We start from the raw sequence: 20914 nt of genomic DNA, 5'->3' as shown, positions 1-20914 counted from the left end.
AGTTGTTAAAAGAAACAAATAAGTACGACATTAAGGAAAGAGTTAGCATGCACCACGTTAATAAAAGTTGTTAAAAAATTTTTATTTTAAAAATTTAAACTATAAAAAATACATGTAAATAATTATATTTTGAACCCGTCCTGAATAATTTTAAAATTTAGCCTCTTTTTTCTAAAAAAAATATAGTTTATTTATGTTTAATTAAGAGTTCAAAATAAGAATAGAAAATATTTAGTGTTAATTTTTATATGTATCTTTACACATTAAATTTATCTTATACTTTTTTTTCTCTCTAAACAACCTTATCCTTATATTTATTAAACAAATATAAGGGTCTAACACAATAAAAACTAATGTATATAATCATATGTGTGAAGTGTTTAAATTCGGACAATATATTGCTTTTTTTTTTTTGGGGAATATTTTCCTAATAATTTTTTCCAACAAAATTTAAGTAAGAAATTCAAGTATTATTCATGTTATGTATTAAAACAATTAAAAATGTAATAAATAATAAATATATTTAATCATTATAACATTATTATAAAATAATTAAAAACATTTAAAAATACATTACAAAATTATCAATCATTAATAATTTTTTGGTCCTTAAAAATTTTTGACCCCCTTAAAAAAATGTTCTAGCTCCGCCCCTGGTTTTAGTATTAGAGTTTTAAAATTGATGTGATTCATGATATATCCATAGTTCCATCTGTTAAGATCAAGCTTTATTTAGCTAATTATTGAGGAAAAGACATGGATAACTAACTTTGGCTTTTAGTATTTGCTCTCTTATATTCATATCCGGCATTAAAAAAAAAAAAGTTGCCTATGTTATTTCTGTGTTATTAGTGTTACAGATGTATCTATCTATATATTATAGTAGAGTAGTAGCTGATTGTTCAATCGACAAGTGGTGCGCCGAGTGATTGACACGTGGACGACACCAAAATATGTAGTGTCATATGTATTGAACCTGAAATGAATAAAAAATAATAGTCATTATCAAATCTTGAAATGAATATAAAATAATAGTTATTAGGGTGGCAAAAACAGGCATTTTATGTCTTTGAGATTCAAACTTCATTATATAAAGGAGCATGCATCTAATGTTCATACCTCTATCTTTCTAAACATCACTTCTTCCAGTTTGAAAAAGTGTCAAAGGCTAGCTGATTGTAGTGGTTTTCCGTTTATCAAACTAACCATGGCTGAATCGTTTGATATGTTGATGGACATCAGTCCGAAAAAACTTGCATGGAACTTCTTGGTCTATGTTGTTCGTTTGTGGGAAGCTCCTAGCCGGTACAATCTTAAAGAGATCAATAGCATTGAAATGGTTCTTCAAGATAGTCAGGCAAGTAATATTGATTGAATATAAACTGCATGATCTTATACATTCACACATGCATTCCAAATTGAGCTATATTTTACTATCTTACAGGGAGGGAGGATCCAAGCTTCGGTCCCTAAGGCGTTGGTACGTAGATGGAATGATAACCTTGCTGAGTTCAAGATGTATAAAATGTCAAATTTCATTGTTGTAGACAAGAGGGAGAAAACCAAGACAACTATGAATCGGTGGACCTTAAACTTCTCTCACCGAACTGTGGTGCTCTTGGTGGAGAATCCAACTTTCCCACTTCAAGCGTTTCGATTAACGCAAATTCCAGAGTTGTTAAATGCTGACAGGATCGATGACTCTCAATTAGTAGGTGAGGCGAATACATTTTCACTTGCTTAGTGTATAACTCATAACTACCTAACAATAAGTTGGATATCGCAGATATTATGGGTGAAGTGGTTGGAAAGGAAGATCCCAGGGAACTCATCACAAGCAAAGGGAAGGAAACGAAGCGTCTAGCTATTTTGGTTGAAGATCTTGAGTAAGTTGTGTTCCTGAATTATAGTGACACAATATAGCTTGTGTTATAATGATAATAAGGGTTAAACCTGTTTAATCACACTGATTTGCAGTAATTATCGTATTGGGTGTGTGTTGTTTGGGGACATGGTTGATCAAATACTACCATACCTAGATGATGGAAGAGTTGAGCCATTGATAGTGGTCCTGCAGTTCTTCCGACCGAGTAGATGGAATGGTATGAATCCAAACCCTTTATCTTATAGTATATAAATTCAATGTACACATTAAGTATGTATGAAGTTTTCTCATTATCAGCTTTATAAAAAAACAGAGAAAACCTCAGTACAGAGTCATTTCGACATTTCTAAGCTACGCATCAATCCCGATCTCGATGAGGTTCGCGACTTCCGTGACAGGTCTGATCCACATTTCAATTTCTATAGATTAATGTTCTTTTCACGGTCAGAAGTAGCCAAGCATTAAAAAAATACTTACGTTGTGCCGCGTAGGAGGCTTGCCGCTACACCCTCAAATTTGGTCAGAATTAGTCAAGTCAACACAAACAACTCACATTCTGGGGCAGATGAACTTAAGCGGGGAGATGTGACGGTGAACACAATAGAGGAAGCACTAAACTCTACACAGGTCATCCCCAAACCTATTTAAATCCATGTTACATAATATGGCATTTACATAAACCCTCATGTATTTGCAGGAAGGCCCTTTGTGGATTGCTGGAACAGTTGTGGCAATCAATTCTGGCAAGGATGATTGGTTTTACAAATCATGTAGGAAGTGTCCGAAGAAGGTTGAAACACCAATTGGAAATAGATACGAGTGTGGAAAGTGTGGCCACACTCACGGAAGTGCATCACTAAGGTTTGTGTTCAGATTTTCAATATGTTTTGGATGGACTATGTTATTACAAGTTACTAAGTTGTGCAATTTATCTAATAGGTTTAAGGTTGAGGTGATGGCCTATGATGGCACTGGTAGCATAACACTGCTTCTATGGGATCGAGAAACAGTTCAACTATGTGGTAGACAAGCAGAACAGATCAAGGATGAGGAGGTTCATAGTAAATTATAACAAGTATTATGTCATGTACTCTATATAAATGTCAATGAAATCAACTATAAGTTTAGACTTTTGTGATTTAATTTCAGGAACTTTATGCTGAAGGATACCCTGCAGCTCTTGAGAGCCTTTTAGAAAGAAAACTGCTTTTTAAGGTGAATGTCAAATCCTCCAACATCAAGCTATATGACCAGGTGTATACAGTGATGAAGGTCTGCGAGGATGATACAATTTTTGAAATGCATCTGCCAAATAAAACGTTCTCTACTGTAACTGTATGTGCTAAAAGTTTGTAGGTTCCTTGATTATATTGAGACTTTGAGCAGTTTATATGGCTATAATATCTAAGTAGGAATATCTCCAATATGGTTGTAGGATACTGGGTGCAGTAACTCGGTGGATTTGTCAGCAACTATGGTTAATATCAACAATCTTAGTGATTCTCAATATTCTGTGGTAACTTTTGTGCTATATACTTTATAGAACCAGTTATTTTGTGTTAAATCTGCAGAAAATTGACAGTTTTTTTTTTTTTTCATGGGACAGGATGTTGTGGAGGATAGTGTTACAAGCCTCAAGTGCAAAACCCCAGCAAAAACAGCTACCATGGTTTTAAACCAACAAATTCCCATCAACATTGAGAATGAAGAAGAACTGGGGTTTTCAACCAACAAACTTACCCGCAATCGTGGAAAGAGACAGAAGATGCAAGTTCATGATAATAATGAATGAGCTTTATGAAATACTTATTTCAGAGATATCTATAAACAGTGTTTTGCTTAGCTATTATTGTCTCCATGTTTTGATAATGGTCTTATTAGGGTTATTTATATGTAACTAAAATTAGTAATGAGGAGTTAGAGTCTTAACAATAGAGATATTGATTAAGAGAGGAACTATATGTTTTAATGGTATGTAATGACAACTCAGGCACTGGATTTTTAAGGACGTGGCATTAATAGTGATTTCATATATTTATGTTGTGTTAAGTTACATAATAAAAAGACTAGCTAAATAATATAAAAAAAAAGTCTTATTATATGAAATATTAGGGATACTTTATACAATAGCAATGGTTATCGCTAAGTCATGCTAGAATCAGACACTATTTTATATAGGGAAAGGGTCAATACTTGATTAAAGCTGAGGTATTAATTGAATCATAAACCTCCTTAAGTACATTATCAAACAACTTTCATTAATAGTCAATGCCAATCATTCTAAATTTGACAAGCCAACAAGCTAGATAACAATAACTCTCCACATATAGGTATTATACATTACACATAATTCATGTGATCGTAGTTTCGTAGCTGCCAAAGAACCATTAAGCAAAGAACTAGGGAGAATTTGATAGGTATCTAATTATAAGAAAGTGTGTACATCTATGCAAAAGTATTAGTGCTAAACTAATCAATTTAGCATTGGCCTATCTTTCAAATTTTATAAACTATAATCATGATATATGTAACTAACAAAGTGGCATTACAAACACTCTGTTGCATTTTTTATAAGTGTATACTTATAAGAGAGTGTGACACTTTTATGCAAAGGTGAGAATTTGTTTATCAACTTATCATTTTAATATCTTATGCTTGATGTCATTAGTGTAAATATGTGATAAAGCCAATTAGTCCATGTGATTGAAGTATTGTAATCAAATAGACGTGAGACTACGTTATATTCAAATGAATGCAAAATCAGCAAGTATGCTGGATTTAAACAGATGCACTGCTAACAATTTTAGCTAAGTTTACAAACCAGTATCTCAATCCTTAATGTAGTTTGCCAGTTATAGGTTCAGACTACTAATGCTCACAAAGACCAAAGAAACAATGTGTCATATGCGTCATTTACACATCTAACTGTATTAAATAACGTGGAAAGGTCAGCTAACATAGGGTGTGAGAAATTATAATTGATGAGCTGGATAAAAAAGTCACTTATTCCATAAAAGTGTAACGCAGCGAGCTGTTAAAACCTTATCAGAACTATATAAAGCAGATAAATTGCATCACAAGATCAAATACATATCTACATTGAGTTGTGTGGAACAAGCTTCCAAAAAGTTTTTAAATGTGACTTTATTTGGGAAACGATGAATGAAATATGTGAACTATTCGGTGAAGTTTATTCATAGTGAAGGAAGAAACAAAATCTTTATCCACACCATAAAATTAAAACAAGTAAACCTTTATTGCCTTTCTTGAGGAAGGGGATAATGTCAGCCAAATTCATGCAAAGTCATAGTGTGAACATATCAGAGCATATACATTTAAATCATATAAAAATAATGGTTGATTTTTTTTTATTCTATATCCATACTGATATATTAATAGGCATTCACGTAATTATTGTTTTATTTTGTAAAGAAATAAATAATATGAATTTAAATATTAGTAATTATAATAATAATAAATATAATGATATTATATAACTTTTAACACAACTTATTTAATTATCTATCTAAAGTTTTATTATTGCGTGATACCAAATTTTATCATTTTCTTTCACACGAGTTAATTAAATCGTTTCATTATTTTAACATGGGGTCAAATCTAATTTTTTTATGGGGGCATATATATGCACACATTTACTGTCTAACATTTTTTAAGAATGATAGTATGGGCACTTGCTCCCACAAAAATTCACATGGATCCATAAGTAATTTTAATATATCTTTAAATTGTATCCCAAGTAAAGGTTGTTTCTTATACCAAGTGATAATACCATGAATGGTTTACCGATTTAGACCACTTATCTGTAAATTCGAAAGTGGACAACAGTTGGATTCAATTATATTTATATGTGGTTGCAGGTAAAGCAAAATATCTATCACACATATAGAAGGAAATATGCATACAATGATAAAAATGTCACCCGTCTACAACTATGAAAGAACATGATTAAAGTTCCCTTGATGTTTTAATGAAATGCAGGACTTTGTTCAAAGTGGGTTTCTTTGGGAAACGATTAAAGAAAGCCTGGACTATCCTGTGAGTTTAAATGATGGTTAAGGTAATAGTAGATAGGGTGGCTCATTTTGACACACATCAAGAGCCTCACCATTTTAAATCAACGGTGATCAGATATGTTGCACTTAAATCTCGGGTATCAAGTTGACAGATCATAAGATTTTTCGAAGTGACTAAAGCTCAAAATAGTGAAGTAGGGTTGAAATGAAGCTTTGTTTTTTCTGAAAGAGATTTCAATTAAATAGACGAGTTGAATGTAGTGTGTTGGCATAGTCTTTATCCCAATGTTTGTTTACATGGGGTTCTGTTCAAACAAGACTGCCATTGCCTTTTTTGAAAATAGGCTTTGTCCAAGACAAAATTATGCAAACTAATGGTGTGAAACATAATTAGTGCATTGACCCAGTAAAACTATAAGCACCATAAAAAAAAATGCAATGTCGATATGTTCCCAGGATTTGCATTAATTCACTAACAAAGAGAAGGCGAAATTGCATTTAAATCAAATAAAAACTCAATATAAAGTAGGACATTGCAACATAAGATAATGTAGTACCTTTTAAATCATACCTTTTGAGGTATGTAGTCAAAATAGTGGTCATTTCTATTTGTGCAACTGTAAAAGAATAAAGAGGTGTGTGATCTCTATTTTTGCATTTAGATACTTTTAAGAGATAAATATAATTTCTGGATCATGATTAACAAGGCATAGAATACATACGGACTTTCAGTTACATGAGAAGACTTAACATTATAAAACATATTCCACTAAAAAATTATTTCTCATACCAAGTGATAAAACCAGTAATGGTGAACCTTGTCAGAAATAATATATTACGAGGTAGTAAGATGTAATGCAAAATGGTTATGACACCTATATAAAATGTCACCAATCTATTGAAAGAACTTGATTAAAGTTTCCTTAATGGATTAACCAAATGCAAGACTCATTGGAGTAGCTATACACAAAAATAGGTTCTACGTGTTGCTTTCAATACACCCTTTAAAGTTTCTACTAGAAAGAGTTTAGCTGACCCAAAGAGTGTGCACAAGACAAAATCTATAGTTAAATATGTTAACTAGCAAATGCCAATAATATCCAATGGTCATTCAATTATGATGCAATAACATATAATACACAATGGGTATGACACATACATACGCTAATGACACATAGAATGAAAAACAGGTCACCAATCTATTGAAAGAACTTGATTAGAGTTTCCGTGATTGATTAACCAAATACAAGACTCATTGGAGAACTTATTCACAAACGTAGGTTCTAAGGTGCTACTTCTAATACACCCTTAGCAGTTTCTAATAGAAGGAGTTTACGTGCCCAAATAGTGCCCAAGAGAGAAAACATAGAGTTAAATACCTTAACTAGCTAATGTGCCTAATATCCAACGGTCATTAAATTATGATGCAGTAACATATAATGCAAAATGATTATCACACATGCATAGGGTAACGACACATATAGAGAATGATAAAAATGGCATTAATATAGAGAACTTTTTTTAAAGTTTTCTTGATGGATTAATTAAATGTAAGACTCATGGCACAAGTCATACACAAAATTAGTTACTACTGTGTTGCTTCCAATACATCCTTAGCAGTTTCTAAAAGAAGTATATGAGGTGTCCCAAAGAGTGCACAAAGGACAAAACGTGTAGGTAAATACTTTTACCCATTAATGTCACTAATATCCAATGGTCATTAGATTTGCATGAATGATAAAGCAATTGGCCTGTATTTATTAACAAACAAACTAAGATCGTCATCTAATTAATTTATTTATCACCAATATTGGGTGTACTCATTATTAAGGTAATGACAAAGCAATGCATCTAATGTATGCATAGAGTCAATACAATTTTATTTAAATATTTATATAAATATCTTATTTTGCAGTTTGTTGTCTTAGCCATTGCATGACACATTCTAAATATCAATATAGGCTATTGATATTCTCATTCAAAACATATATATGTCATGAGTTGTGAGAAAGGTTACAAGAACCATAATTTATACTCAAAAACACTAAGAGCCATTAGCGGTTCTGTAATAAACTGTATAGCTAGAATGAGTGACACTCCACCCAATATGAAAAAACTTCCACACCTTAGTGAGGATCTTATCTGGAAGATCATGGTGAAGGCAGATCCTAAGACAGTTGGACAGTGCAGAACCCTAAGCAAGGGTTGGAATTTCAGGCTGTGTACTAATTTGTTCGTGAAGGCAAATTATAAAGAAAACAAAGATCGAAGCAAGAGTGTGATTGTAGGCATTGGCTATCCCCCAGGTGATTACAACTCTGTTTGGTTCGTCCGAGCTTATATTCAATCGGGTCGCCAGGTTCAGTTCAATATCCCAATGGATGCTAACCAATATGGCTTCTATTCAGTCATTGGGTCTGAGAACGGAATCATATGCATAAAGATCTCATTGGGTGGCCTTAATTCTCGGCTTCTTATATGGAATCCAGTCTCGGATAAGAGGCGGTACGTAACCGATGAAGCAAGCAAGCATTCCGCTCATGCCATTTCTCTATATGCGTTTGGTTTTTTGGAGGACGAAATTGAGTATCGTATTGTGCATGTCTACAAGCGTGCATTTAGACAAAGAAATATGTCATGGTCTCTTTACACTTCATTTGAACGAGAATGGACTCATTCCGGTATGTTTGAGAGTGATGTCCAGAAACTTGGGCCCAAATATATAGTGAACAACGGGATAGTCTATTGGATTGGGTGGCAGGGAGCTGATTTCTTTGAGCCAGCATACATAGTCACGTTCAACCTCCGTATCCAGATGTTCCATGAGGCAAAGATCCCCCCAGATGTGCCATCTGATTACAACTCACTAACTTACTTCAACGATGGTGTCGGGTATATTTCATACCGCAATCTTGCATTCAGCAGGCAAGTCCTGGTCTGGCAAATGAAAAGGAATGGTGATCACAACATCCACTGGGAGAGGATGATTAGAGTTTCTGGTCTTGGAATCCCATACACTCCTTCATTGTTCGTAGGTAATGACATAATAACAGTCATGGAGTGCAGAGGTGGGTCAGGAAGTGCAAATGATGCCGTGCGAACAGACTTCCTGATTTCGAGGCTAAAATATATGGAATCAAGAAGGGAGCATTTGGTTCACCGCACATGGCAGGAACATGTTAACGTGAAGACAATTACAATGCATTCAGATGGGCTATACATGGTTTAGAGTTCTATTGATCAATTTAGATGATTTTGCTGAGTTTTAAATGCAGTTTATTTTGTTTAGTTTGGTTATTTAGACAATAGGGTAGAATATATGTAGTTAGATCCCTTATGTTTCAATATAACCGTCTATTGGGTTCGTTTTGATTTTGAAGGAGTTTTCAATGTTAGTTTGTTAATCAATGTTATACACTCTTCTAAATTTTGTAACAACTTAAAAGGTTTAGGGTTTACAGGTTTCTTTATCCTTTTATCTTTGATATTAAAGTAGTAGTAATGGTTGTAGCAGGTAGTACATATGGTTAACTTTCTATATGTACCCATTTATATACACTTAATTTAATGTTGAAATCAGATTTACATATTCAACTCAATATATTAATGAATACATATTTTTCTGTAAATTCATTAAGACATGTCACCGTAATTTAATATCCCTAATACTAATTTAACAATGGTTATCTATTATCAATAATAAATACATTACCTAGATTTAACTAAACAGAATTGATTGATTACACTAACATCATCTTGATATGAAAAGTATATTTGGCTCAAAAACAAGTTATCATATACCGGACTTTATAAATTTTGTATATGACATATTCACAACCAAGGTTAAGAAGGACTTTAAACTACGGTTTGTAGACATGGACAACAACTAGGCCTTATAAATTGCCATACCTGGGTTTTATAGAAAAAAAATTATTGGCTATGAATCATTTAAAAAACATATAATATATTATGGATTATCTTTAAAAAGAAAGTTAGCAGGCCTTGTGGAGGTGTGTTTAGTAATAGGTTGCTAAAATTAGTCTGATTAAATGACTACAAAAAAGATGCTACATAATTCAAAATATATACCAATGATAGCTAATAATAAGTTAATATAAAAATGATTTATAATTATATATCATATGAATTTAGTATTACAGCATGGTATTATGAGGTCTATATCAATAAAGGTTTAATATCATGATAAATGTGGAATAAAGTAGTAACAATGAGGCCAATCAATGAACAATATAGTATTTTAACTTTTCACATAGGTTTCTAAGGCCAACTTAACCGTATTAAAATTACCTGCTATACCCACACAACCATTGTTACCAGTTAATTGTTACATGTACCAAAGCATAACATGTGAAGAGAAAGAGAAAGACAAAAAAAAACTAGACACAAGTGGAGCCTCCCAGGGCAAAAGTCCTCAACAGTTAAAGCTGGGGAAGAAAAGTTAAGGCAATGCAATCATCACAAGGACTAAACACAGATATAGTTATAAGAGGAAGGCTACTAAAAGATCTCCCACTGAACTCAAGGGCAAAAGGTATAAGTAATTATAGATTTATTTTTCATAATGAGATTTAGAATACAAAGTCAAAATATCTTGGTTCCATTTAGGTTAGTATGAATGGAACAGAGTTGGGTGTATACAGATCTAAGTATAATGATTTCTGGCACTCATGTTTCTTTTTCTTATAATCTCTATGTTTGGAATATTAACAATCATGTTTAATCTGAAATGTGCAGAGATGGAGGAAAGAAACACGCTTAAAAATAAGAGAAAGGTTGATCAATTTTGTACGAATGAATGGTCAAACAATAGAGAGACTCAAGGTACGAAATATGGACAACATGCTTTCATTCAACATAATATAAACGAAGTTATTTTCATTACAATTGAAAAATAGCTTATCCACAATAAAGTCAATTTCAGTTATAGTGTGTATACCACTACAAGAGTACCTTGAATATCTCTAAATAGTTGTATAACATGGTGTTATAAGTGAGAAAGATAACAAAGGTATCATGGCAGGGACTTTGTCATCAACATTATCGGCTGACTGGAGCCAGCCAGTTGATGATATGCAACGCAACATAGGGGTTCAGATGGGCTCTAGCAGTACTATTGGCAACTCAAGGTATTTTACCGCGAATAGCAACCTACAAAACGATGAGATCCGGGAAAGCTTGGGAACAAAACCATATGTTCTAGCAGATGTAACTAACACAGGTAATCTTATATATTAACAACATAGAAATCAAAATCTTACTTTGATTATGAATAGGTAAACTATGAAAGATCTTTATGACAGATACTGCAAGACATGCTAGGATGGAACGAGCTAACAAGCTAGCCAAGAAAAAACAACGTCCAGTAGAATCTTTCCCTCAAGGTAAAGCTGTAATAAATAATGCTTTATTTCAGCACTTGCTGCTAACCAATTATTAATGTGCAAATCGTTCTCTAATTGCATATTAGTGTGAATAGTGTGTAGAGGTTTCATTGTAGAATAACAGTTTGTGAAAAAATTATATGTATAGACCCAACTTGAGTTACATAACTATATACAAAGTGCAGTAATAATTAATTGAATTTGTTCTTAAATCACTATAAGGTAATTATTGTTCACTAATGACAAGTGTATTTTACTATTGCTTAGTGGCAAATTCTGATATAGATTGTGTCATCACAGGAAATGTAACATATACTCTAGCAGATTGCACACTCTATCCAAGTATTGTTATGCAAACCATGAAGAGAGATGAATACAGTAACTTAGAAAACAGTCAAAAATGGATATTGCTACCATCAAATCTAACAACACTGGATACTTTAAGAAGTAGAGGTAATGAACTAATGGTAACAAACTACACATCGGACTAATTTATGCGTTCTAAATATAGTGATTTAGCAAACATCTTTCATTGGCAGACAATGCTAGGCATGCTAGGATGGAACGAGCGAACAAACTATCCAAGAAAAGACAACATATGGGAACGTCTTCCCCACAAGGTAGGAACTATACAAAGTATGTTGTAGAAGAACTTGCTTATTGCACTTGAGTTATAATAGGTACAGTTTATAGTCACTATATATGAATCCATGTGTCCTAACTTAGTCTGAGTTATCCTTTTTTTTTTTTTTTGTATTAATTTATATATTTTCTGACATGATAAAAATTGTAGTTGAGTTGGTTAACATTCACAAGCAAGGGTTGATTGTGAATAAGGAAAACAACATATGTTCAAATGCAAATCAAGTGAATTGTGGTCCCCGAAATGGCCCATTTAAAGGTCAGTTCTATTTAATTATGGTATATATATATATATATATATATATATATATAGGCTTGAAACACAAATGGTAATCGAATTAGCTAATGAATCATACCAACTAATGAGTACTGTAAGATAAGTGCAAATCAAAGTTAGATAACTTATCAAATTTGTATGTAAACGAAGACACTAACCTTGGTCTCCATCCTTGGCCGAGCATTCTTTCTCTCAATCTTCCCTTTCACCTATGCCTCCCATAGATACACTGACTTTGTGCCTTCCAACTCTTCCCAATTTGCCACTTTTTACCACTCTATTCAATCTTACCGCATTAGCATATGTCTATATGTAAATCTCGAAGCCCTTGGAGATATTAACTCTGTGCCCTTTAACTCTACCCAAGTTGCCACCTTCAATGACTCCGCTCAATATGCCCGATCTGCATTTGCCTACATTGATATGCGAAACTATGAGGCCCACGCCTTAATCTTTGTTTGCAGAATAAAATTTCAAAATCATCAAAACCACTAAATTCATATATGAGGTTTAAAGGTTACAACCAGAGAATTTAAACCCCCTAAATACTAAATAGATATAGAATACATGACACTTAAGCATTGATATATGGTCCTAAACTCAATACAAACCGAGATTAGTTTATTATATGTGTTAGATATTTTTGTCATATCCATTTATAAATAATGAAGAACTGATTTTTGACCCATTGTAAAATAGATGCAGAGCAGTCGAAGGCTCGCAAAGCAGGAATCACTGTCATACATCGACAAGAAAATAACAATGGTATGATATTAAATGGCTATGAATTTCACTCTTCAATTCCTAAAAACTGAATAGTTTACAAGTTCACTTAACTACAAAATTTAAGGCATTCTTAGTAATATTAAAATGAATTAGGAAAAGATATTTAATAATATATATTTATTTTTGTCTAACCCGTTCTAATAATGAAATGATCTTCCAATGCATGACACAGGTGGAAGGGCTTTAGCAAGGGATGCTAGAGTTGCCAGTCGTAAGGAGCAGGCAAGCAAGGGTATGTTGAGAGATATTCAAAGGATCAATTTATTATTAAAACTCTGCAAATTATATTCATGCATGTAATTAATGGATTTTTCCGTTCATGTTAATATTGAAAATTCAGAGTATTTGCACTTGGGAGATGCAATGTATATATGCGAACACTGCAGTGCCCTTTTTTGGTACGATGAAAGGATAAACAAAAGTTATAACACAGACCAACCCAAATTCACGATGTGCTGTAAAGGAGGTCAAGTCCAACTACCACACCTACCAGAAGCACCAAAAGTTCTGTATGAGTTGTTGTTCAATAATAACCCCAAGAGCAAGCATTTTCGTGATAACATCAGGTCATATAATAGCATGTTTCAATTTACTTCAATGGGTGCCAAAATAGACCGCGGTATAAATGCTTCTAGAGGTCCACCTACATTTATTCTTTGTGGCGAAAACTACCATCTAATAGGTAGCCTAATTCCACCAGAAGGAAATATTGCGAAATTCGCCCAATTATACATAGTTGATTCACAAAATGAGGTGCGCAACCGGATGTCAGCTATCAGGCATGTATCTATAACCTTTTATATTTTAGTTAAAATATTTTCAAGGGTTTAGATCAAACTAATTAACCTTATATGATTAAGCGTTGTTTAAAAAAGATGACATTATTTAAAACATACAGGGGTGAAGATAACAAAAACATAGATGAAGATATTGTAAGAGATCTTAAGAAGATGCTAGATGAAAAGAATGTGTTGGTGAAGGCATTCCGCATGGTTAGGGATTCAATGGGCAAAGAATCAAATTCCACAATTAAACTTAGACTATTGGGAAAAAGGGGAAAGGATGGTAGAAGATATAACTTACCATCGACAGATGAGGTTGCTGCATTGATTGTCGGTGATTTTGACATTGACAAGACAGATAGAGACATTGTTGTGGAGACACAGAGCGGAAGATTACAAAGGATTAATCAACTCAATCCAGCATATCTAGGATTACAATATCCCCTGCTATTTCCTTATGGCGAGGATGGATACAAGGAAGATATACCGCTAAATAAAAGACATCATAACTGTGGTAAAGGACGACAGGAGGTGTCGATGAGAGAATTTTTTGCTTTTCGTATACAAGAAAGACTAGCCGACGGATCTCCACTGTTATACTCAAGAAGACTCTTTCAACAGTTTTTGGTTGATGGGTACTCCATGATTGAATCATCAAGGCTAAACTACATACGCAGGGACCAAGAGAAATTAAGGTGTGAGATGTATAAGGGAGTAAAGGAAGCAGTACTGAATGGAGAAACAACGCCGTCATCATGTGGCAAGCGTATAATATTGCCTTCATCATTCACAGGTGGACCAAGATATATGATACAAAACTATCAGGATGCAATGGCAATATGTAAGGTTGTTGGTTATCCAGACCTCTTCATAACCTTCACGTGCAATCCGAAGTGGCCTGAGGTTGAAGACTTTTTGAACAATAGAGAGTTGAATCCACAAGATCGACCCGATATTGTTTGTAGGGTTTTCAAGGCCAAATTAGATACACTAATTAAAGATGTCCGAGCAAACAAAGTTTTTGGTAGAGTTAGTGCAGGTATGTCCAGTCAAAACCAATTATGTCATGTCTCAAGTTTCCATTAGCAATAGATATAATGTTTTATGTATGAGAGTCTATTTGTCATGGATTTGAACTTTTCATTATGAATCTTACAGTGGTATATACAATCGAATTCCAGAAACGTGGGTTACCACATGCACACATTCTACTATTCTTACACAAGGATGACAAATTTCCCACTGCCGAAGATATTGATAAGATTATATCAGCTGAGATACCCGATAAAGAGACAGACCCTGAATACTTTGATGCAGTCGAAAAGCACATGATGCACGGTCCGTGTGGAGTGGCAAAGAAAGATTCACCATGTATGGAAAATGCTAAATGCATTCGACACTTCCCTAAGAGGTTTATTGAGAGTACTACTATTGATGATGATGGTTACCCAGTATATCGACGAAGAGAAGATGGAAAGACTATCAACAAATCAGGAGTCGATCTTGACAACCGTTACGTGGTACCACACAATAGGTTTCTACTCATGAGATATGGTGCCCATATTAATGTTGAGTGGTGTAACCAGTCAAGATCTATTAAGTATTTGTTCAAATATGTGAATAAAGGTCATGACCGTGTAACGGCTTCATTTTATAAAAGTGCTGCAGACAAAGAGAACATGGATGACTATGATGAAGTCAGTATGTACTATGATTGTAGGTACATTTCTCCGTGTGAAGCTGCTTGGAGGATCTTTGGTTACAACATACACTACAGGGATCCCTCGGTTGTTCGTCTAGGATTTCACTTACCCGATGAACAAAACTTGATCTTTAAAGATAATGAAAAGCTCGATGATGTGATCCGAGAAGCATCTGTCAAAGAGTCTATGTTTCTCGGTTGGTTTCAAGCCAACAAGATCTACTCAGAAGCAAGGTCGCTAACTTATGCAGAATTCCCTACACATTTTGTGTGGAAGGCAAAGGAAAGGGTGTGGTTGCCTCGGAAGAGCCATGCTGTAATTGGAAGAATCTTCTTTGTGCCTCCTGGATCTGGTGAGAGATATTACCTAAGGCTACTACTCAATTACGTTAGGGGATCAACTTGCTATGAAGACATTCGAACTATAGATGGTGTTGTATACTCATCATTCAAAGATGCATGTTATGCACGTGGTCTTTTAGATGATGATAAGGAATATGTTGAAGCAATAGTGGAAGCAAGTTATTGGGGGTCAGGTACATACTTAAGGAATCTTTTTGCTACATTGTTATTTTCCAATTCAATGGACAGACCAGAACATGTATGGGAAGAAACATGGACTTTATTATGTGATGACATACTTCATAGACACAGGAGACTACTCGATAATCAAGGTATTTATGAACTTTGTGGCATTATAAGGATAGTGTGATTATTTATGACATAATAATTAACATCTTCATATTTATTGGTAGAATTTTTAGAATACAAGTCTATATCAATTTATGTACAGCTTGCTATGGCTTGCCTAAACATATAACTTCATGCATAATAATAAATAGTATGAATCAATAGGATATAAAAATAAGATTTAGTGGACATGGTATTAGATATAATAGTGATTTGGACTCATTTTATTAGATTCACTTTATTAAAAAAAATAAAAATTTGAAAAATTTGACCAATTGTTAGAAGCAAGGTTTTGCAAGTGTTTACGATTTGAGTTAACAATTTTTTCTTAATCAAATACATGATTTGACATATATGTTGCTATTATGTACACAGCGTTAGTCCTCACAGAGGATGAGATCAAAGATTTGACCCTAATGGAGATTGAGAATATACTTAACAAATACAACAAGAGTCTGAAAGATTTTCCACCAATGCCTATGCCAGATACAAACCAATGTAACAATTTACTGTATCCCAATGGCATGAATAGGTTAATTTGCGATGAACTCAGATACGATCGGCAGAAACTAGCTGCAGAGCATGTAACCTACTTAGGACTATTAACTGATGAACAAAGAGAAGTATATAACGAAGTCATTGCCGCAGTTCAAACCGGGATAGGTGGAGTATTTTTCCTTTATGGGTACGGTGGGACAGGAAAAACATTTGTTTGGAAGACACTAGCTTCTGCATTGAGGTCTAGATCACATATTGTTCTAACAGTTGCATCTAGCGGGATAGCATCACTTTTGTTGCCTGGAGGCAGGACAGCTCACTCACGTTTCGCAATACCACTTAACATAGATGAATTCTCAACATGCAATATTAAGCAAGGGAGTGCATTAGCTGAGCTTTTGATTAAGACAAAGTTGATAATTTGGGATGAGGCACCTATGGTAAATAGATTCTGTATTGAAGCTCTTGACAGAACCATGCGTGACATATTAAGGTTCAATAACACAGATAGCTTGGAGCAGCCATTTGGAGGAAAGACAATTGTTTTTGGGGGGGATTTTCGCCAAATACTTCCAGTCATCCCGAAAGGGTCTAGGCAAGAGATAGTCAATGCCACTATCAACTCATCATACTTGTGGGATGACTGCAAGCTTTTGACACTTTCAAAGAACATGCGCTTAAAATCAAGTGATTCAAACTCAAGGTCATCTGAGTTGAAAGAATTTGCTGATTGGATACTAAGTATAGGTGACGGCAGCCAAGGGTCACGATCGAATACAGGCGAAAAGGTTGTCATTCCCGATGACATATTGGTTTCTGATTGGGTAGACCCAATTGAAGCAATATGTAGAGTAACTTATCCTGAAATCTTTTCAGGAAGAAATATTGACCAACAGATTGAAGATCGAGCTATCCTTGCACCAACACTGCAGTTAGTCGATGAGATCAACAACTACATGATGAGTTTAAATCCGGCTGAAGCGCAAACATATTTTAGCTCTGATAAGGCATGCCCCACAGAGCCTAATAACGATTTATTGGCTTCAATACACACTCCTGAACTCCTAAACACAATCAAGTGCTCAGGTGTCCCTAATCATGAGTTAACACTAAAAATTGGAACACCGATTATGCTGTTAAGAAACATTGACCACTCCGCAGGATTGTGCAATGGAACACGATTGGTTGTTACTAAGCTTGGAAAACACATAATTGAAGCACGAACGTGTGCGGGCAAGAATAAGGGGCAGAAAGTGTTTATACCAAGGATGACCCTAAGTCCTTCTGACCATCGAATACCATTCAAATTCCAACGGAGACAATTTCCTATTATGGTTTCATACGCGATGACTATAAACAAGAGCCAGGGTCAGTCATTATCAAAGGTTGGGTTAATATTAAAGAAACCCGTATTCACACATGGCCAGCTATATGTTGCTATCTCCAGGGTGACAAATAAGGCAGGACTGAAGATTTTGTTATGTCATGATGATGATCAAAAGAAAGAAACAGAGAATGTCGTTTTCAAAGAAGTATTCAGAAACATATGTTGAACATTACAAGTATTGCAGGAAAAGATTCAGCATTCATTGGTTACACAAACGAGGTACTTGCTCCTACCAACTAAGTCGTTGTTTCATGTTACAATTTTCTTAAAAAGCGATTTTAGGTGTAGGGAACTAAATGAGTATAGAATCAGTGTCTTCGGCAGGATTTAACCAAAGTAAAACTATTTTGAACAATAATGTTTTGCATTATAGGAACTACTTACTCCTACCAAATACGTCGTTGTTTCATGTTACAATTTTCTTAAAAAGCGATTTTAGGTGTAGGGAACTAAATGAGTATACAATCAGTGCCTTTAGCAGGATTTTACCAAAGTAAAACTATTATGAACAATAATGTTTTGCATTATAGGAACTATATTACCTTTATTGTCCAGCTAGAAGGTTTATTGGGGTGATATGCAATCTGATGTCCTCATTATAGCCCCACCCTGAAGTTAAACAAATGAGTAGTGTTACAAATAATGCCCACCAGGATCCTGTATACCTCTCAGTTGCCTACCGACACAATTTGAGTAACACAAACTAATGACAGTTGGATCTGGGCTTAATAATTTATATACCTCTGTAGAACAAATTTAATTTCATTGTGCCAGGCCTTCGATTAGGAAAATAATTAGAATTGATGTCCAAATACATACCACGGAAATCCTTGAATATTTAGGAAATGGCTTCCAATTAAATAGCTTGATCCACCTTCCCATAGTTATCATTTGTAGTGTATTATAAGATTTGTGGCAGTGTACCCAACTGGATCAAAACATCATAATTAGGGAGCACCCAAAATATATGTGATATTGAGTAAAATATAAGACACATGATTATTCAAAAAATACTAAGTTAAAGTTATAAATCAGTCTAGCTTAAATTCAAAAAAAAATCTTATGGAACCCACACAAACATTCAAGTCAAATGCCAGCATGGTTGAAAGATTTTGTTCAAAGTGATAGTTTTCATACTAGATAATATCAAACAAGACTAGATAACAGCTAGGTAAAATTTAAATGTATAAAATCCATTTCCTTCACTAGAACTATATTTTGGTGTTCCTACGAAGTATCTACTAAGTAATTTTTGATGAAAATTTGTTTTTCCTCCTAAAACAATAAAATCTGTATTTGAACAATAGCTATTATTAGGATTTTGAGGAAAATCTGGTGCAACTTCCCGACTAAATATGCCACATGCTCCAATGGTTTAAAGAAAACATTGTGCTTTCCCTGGAAAAAAAATTAGTGACTTTTCCAATTATGAAAAGGCTAATTTCTTTAGGGTCGATGAGCATTGTTCTTTTTGTTTTTGTACTTTTTTTATATTCTGATGTGTCCTTAATTTTTCTAATTCAATTGTAAAAAAATAGAGTCAAGATTATTTTCAAACTGAGGATGGACCTCAAGAATGTGATATTATCTCCATTATACCTTAAAGAGATCAGTTCATTGTCCAAAATTATTTATAAATGGCCCTTTTGGTTCCGCTTCTCATGACCATGTAAAGTATGACATTGTGGTACTGTCTACTGATTGGCTTTGGTGTTGGATCCACCACTTCCATTAGCATTCGTAAATATGTAGATACTACATATTGATCATGTTGAGGCATTTATATATGTAGTCTGCTTTCTATTTCTTTTTATGTTATACTGCATAGTACTAAAATTCAATTTGAAGACCATTTTTTTCATTAAGTAAACACCAAAATTTTGATATTTGATATTTGTAATACAGCAGTTTCAGATGATACAGTAGCTTAACAAAGGATCCACTTGAAGCATATATTTGATTATAAGAGAGCAAAACTGCTTTGATTAGTTTAGAGATTATAATGAATGAATTTTACAACCTCAGACATCAATAAGGTATGGCTTAACTTGACTGCACAAGCTTATTGTCTCATTCTTTCTTAAGTAATACCATTGAGATAAGTAATATCATGTTAAACAATTGATACAGAGACAACAACAGTTATGTCATGATATGACATACCCAAGTTTTTAAATTTCTAACTATTTTTTAAGATATTATCACTCTTTTAGTTGCATTAGAATTTTTATTTTGACCGGTAAAATAGTACCTATTATGATCAACCATTTTAAGCTGTTTATATGTATGCTTTTGTCTATAATTTTGACCAGTAAAATAGTACCTGTTATGATCAACCAGAAAAAGGCGAGTTGAACTAGCAAAACATCTATATATATGTGACGATTAATATATCTTTTTTATTTAACAGTGTGGGATGTATTGGTGCAGTGGAAATCAAGGAGCGCTTAAACTGTGTTTTTTTTTAAATTAAATTTGGCAAAGCCATGTAAAATATGTACTTTAGTTTGGGGATTCCTGGATTGTTCAAAATCTGTGAAGTTTTTATTGCATCTCTTTGCTTGCACTAACAATGTTGTTAATTGTGATGTTTGTATGTTTCTGGTATTATATCTTCACTTTCACTTTTATCTTCTAAGATAATGCTACGATCTTCAAACTAACACCCCATCAGCCAAAAAATTTAGGACACTGAGAAAATACCTTTTTTAAATACACATATAAGAGGAGAGGGAATCAAAATAACTAAATGAGTGATGAGAGTACTTTGACTTTAGGAGTTGGTTACAAAGGAGAGATATAAGTAAAAAATAAGTTGTATCAGTGGAT

The 20914-nt window shown here is 33.8% G+C and overlaps 3 protein-coding genes across 3 annotated transcripts; all 3 read left to right on the top strand.

The window, feature by feature from the left end:
- The first annotated feature begins 1204 nt into the window (after positions 1-1204).
- LOC107635329 (replication protein A 70 kDa DNA-binding subunit C-like) lies at positions 1205-3677 on the top strand. The gene is made up of 11 exons (XM_088485580.1): positions 1205-1357; positions 1445-1715; positions 1787-1886; positions 1978-2102; positions 2199-2283; positions 2377-2512; positions 2583-2746; positions 2825-2939; positions 3035-3220; positions 3321-3401; positions 3492-3677. Exons 1-11 carry the CDS (start codon positions 1208-1210, stop codon positions 3675-3677), a joined length of 1599 nt encoding a protein of 532 aa, XP_088341706.1. The 5' UTR covers positions 1205-1207.
- Positions 3678-8005: 4328 nt separating this feature from the next.
- On the top strand, positions 8006-9148 carry LOC148569491 (uncharacterized). The gene has a single exon (XM_088485084.1). It carries the CDS (start codon positions 8006-8008, stop codon positions 9146-9148), a length of 1143 nt encoding a protein of 380 aa, XP_088341210.1.
- Positions 9149-10953: 1805 nt separating this feature from the next.
- Positions 10954-18251, top strand: LOC107637292 (uncharacterized). Its single transcript, XM_088485083.1, has 11 exons — positions 10954-11158; positions 11241-11321; positions 11589-11774; positions 11861-11941; positions 12115-12222; positions 12940-13005; positions 13199-13258; positions 13367-13805; positions 13925-14847; positions 14967-16046; positions 16576-18251. The coding sequence occupies exons 1-11, from the start codon at positions 10954-10956 to the stop codon at positions 18249-18251; spliced, it is 4905 nt and encodes a 1634-aa protein (XP_088341209.1).
- The last annotated feature ends 2663 nt before the right edge of the window (positions 18252-20914 follow it).

The sequence above is a fragment of the Arachis ipaensis genome, chromosome B4 (assembly GCF_059453495.1).
Source record: "Arachis ipaensis isolate K30076 ecotype BB chromosome B4, ASM5945349v1, whole genome shotgun sequence".
Classification (NCBI taxonomy): domain Eukaryota; kingdom Viridiplantae; phylum Streptophyta; class Magnoliopsida; order Fabales; family Fabaceae; genus Arachis; species Arachis ipaensis.
The sequence above is the reverse complement of the archived record's forward strand: the minus strand, read 5'-3'. Positions and strand labels throughout refer to the sequence as shown.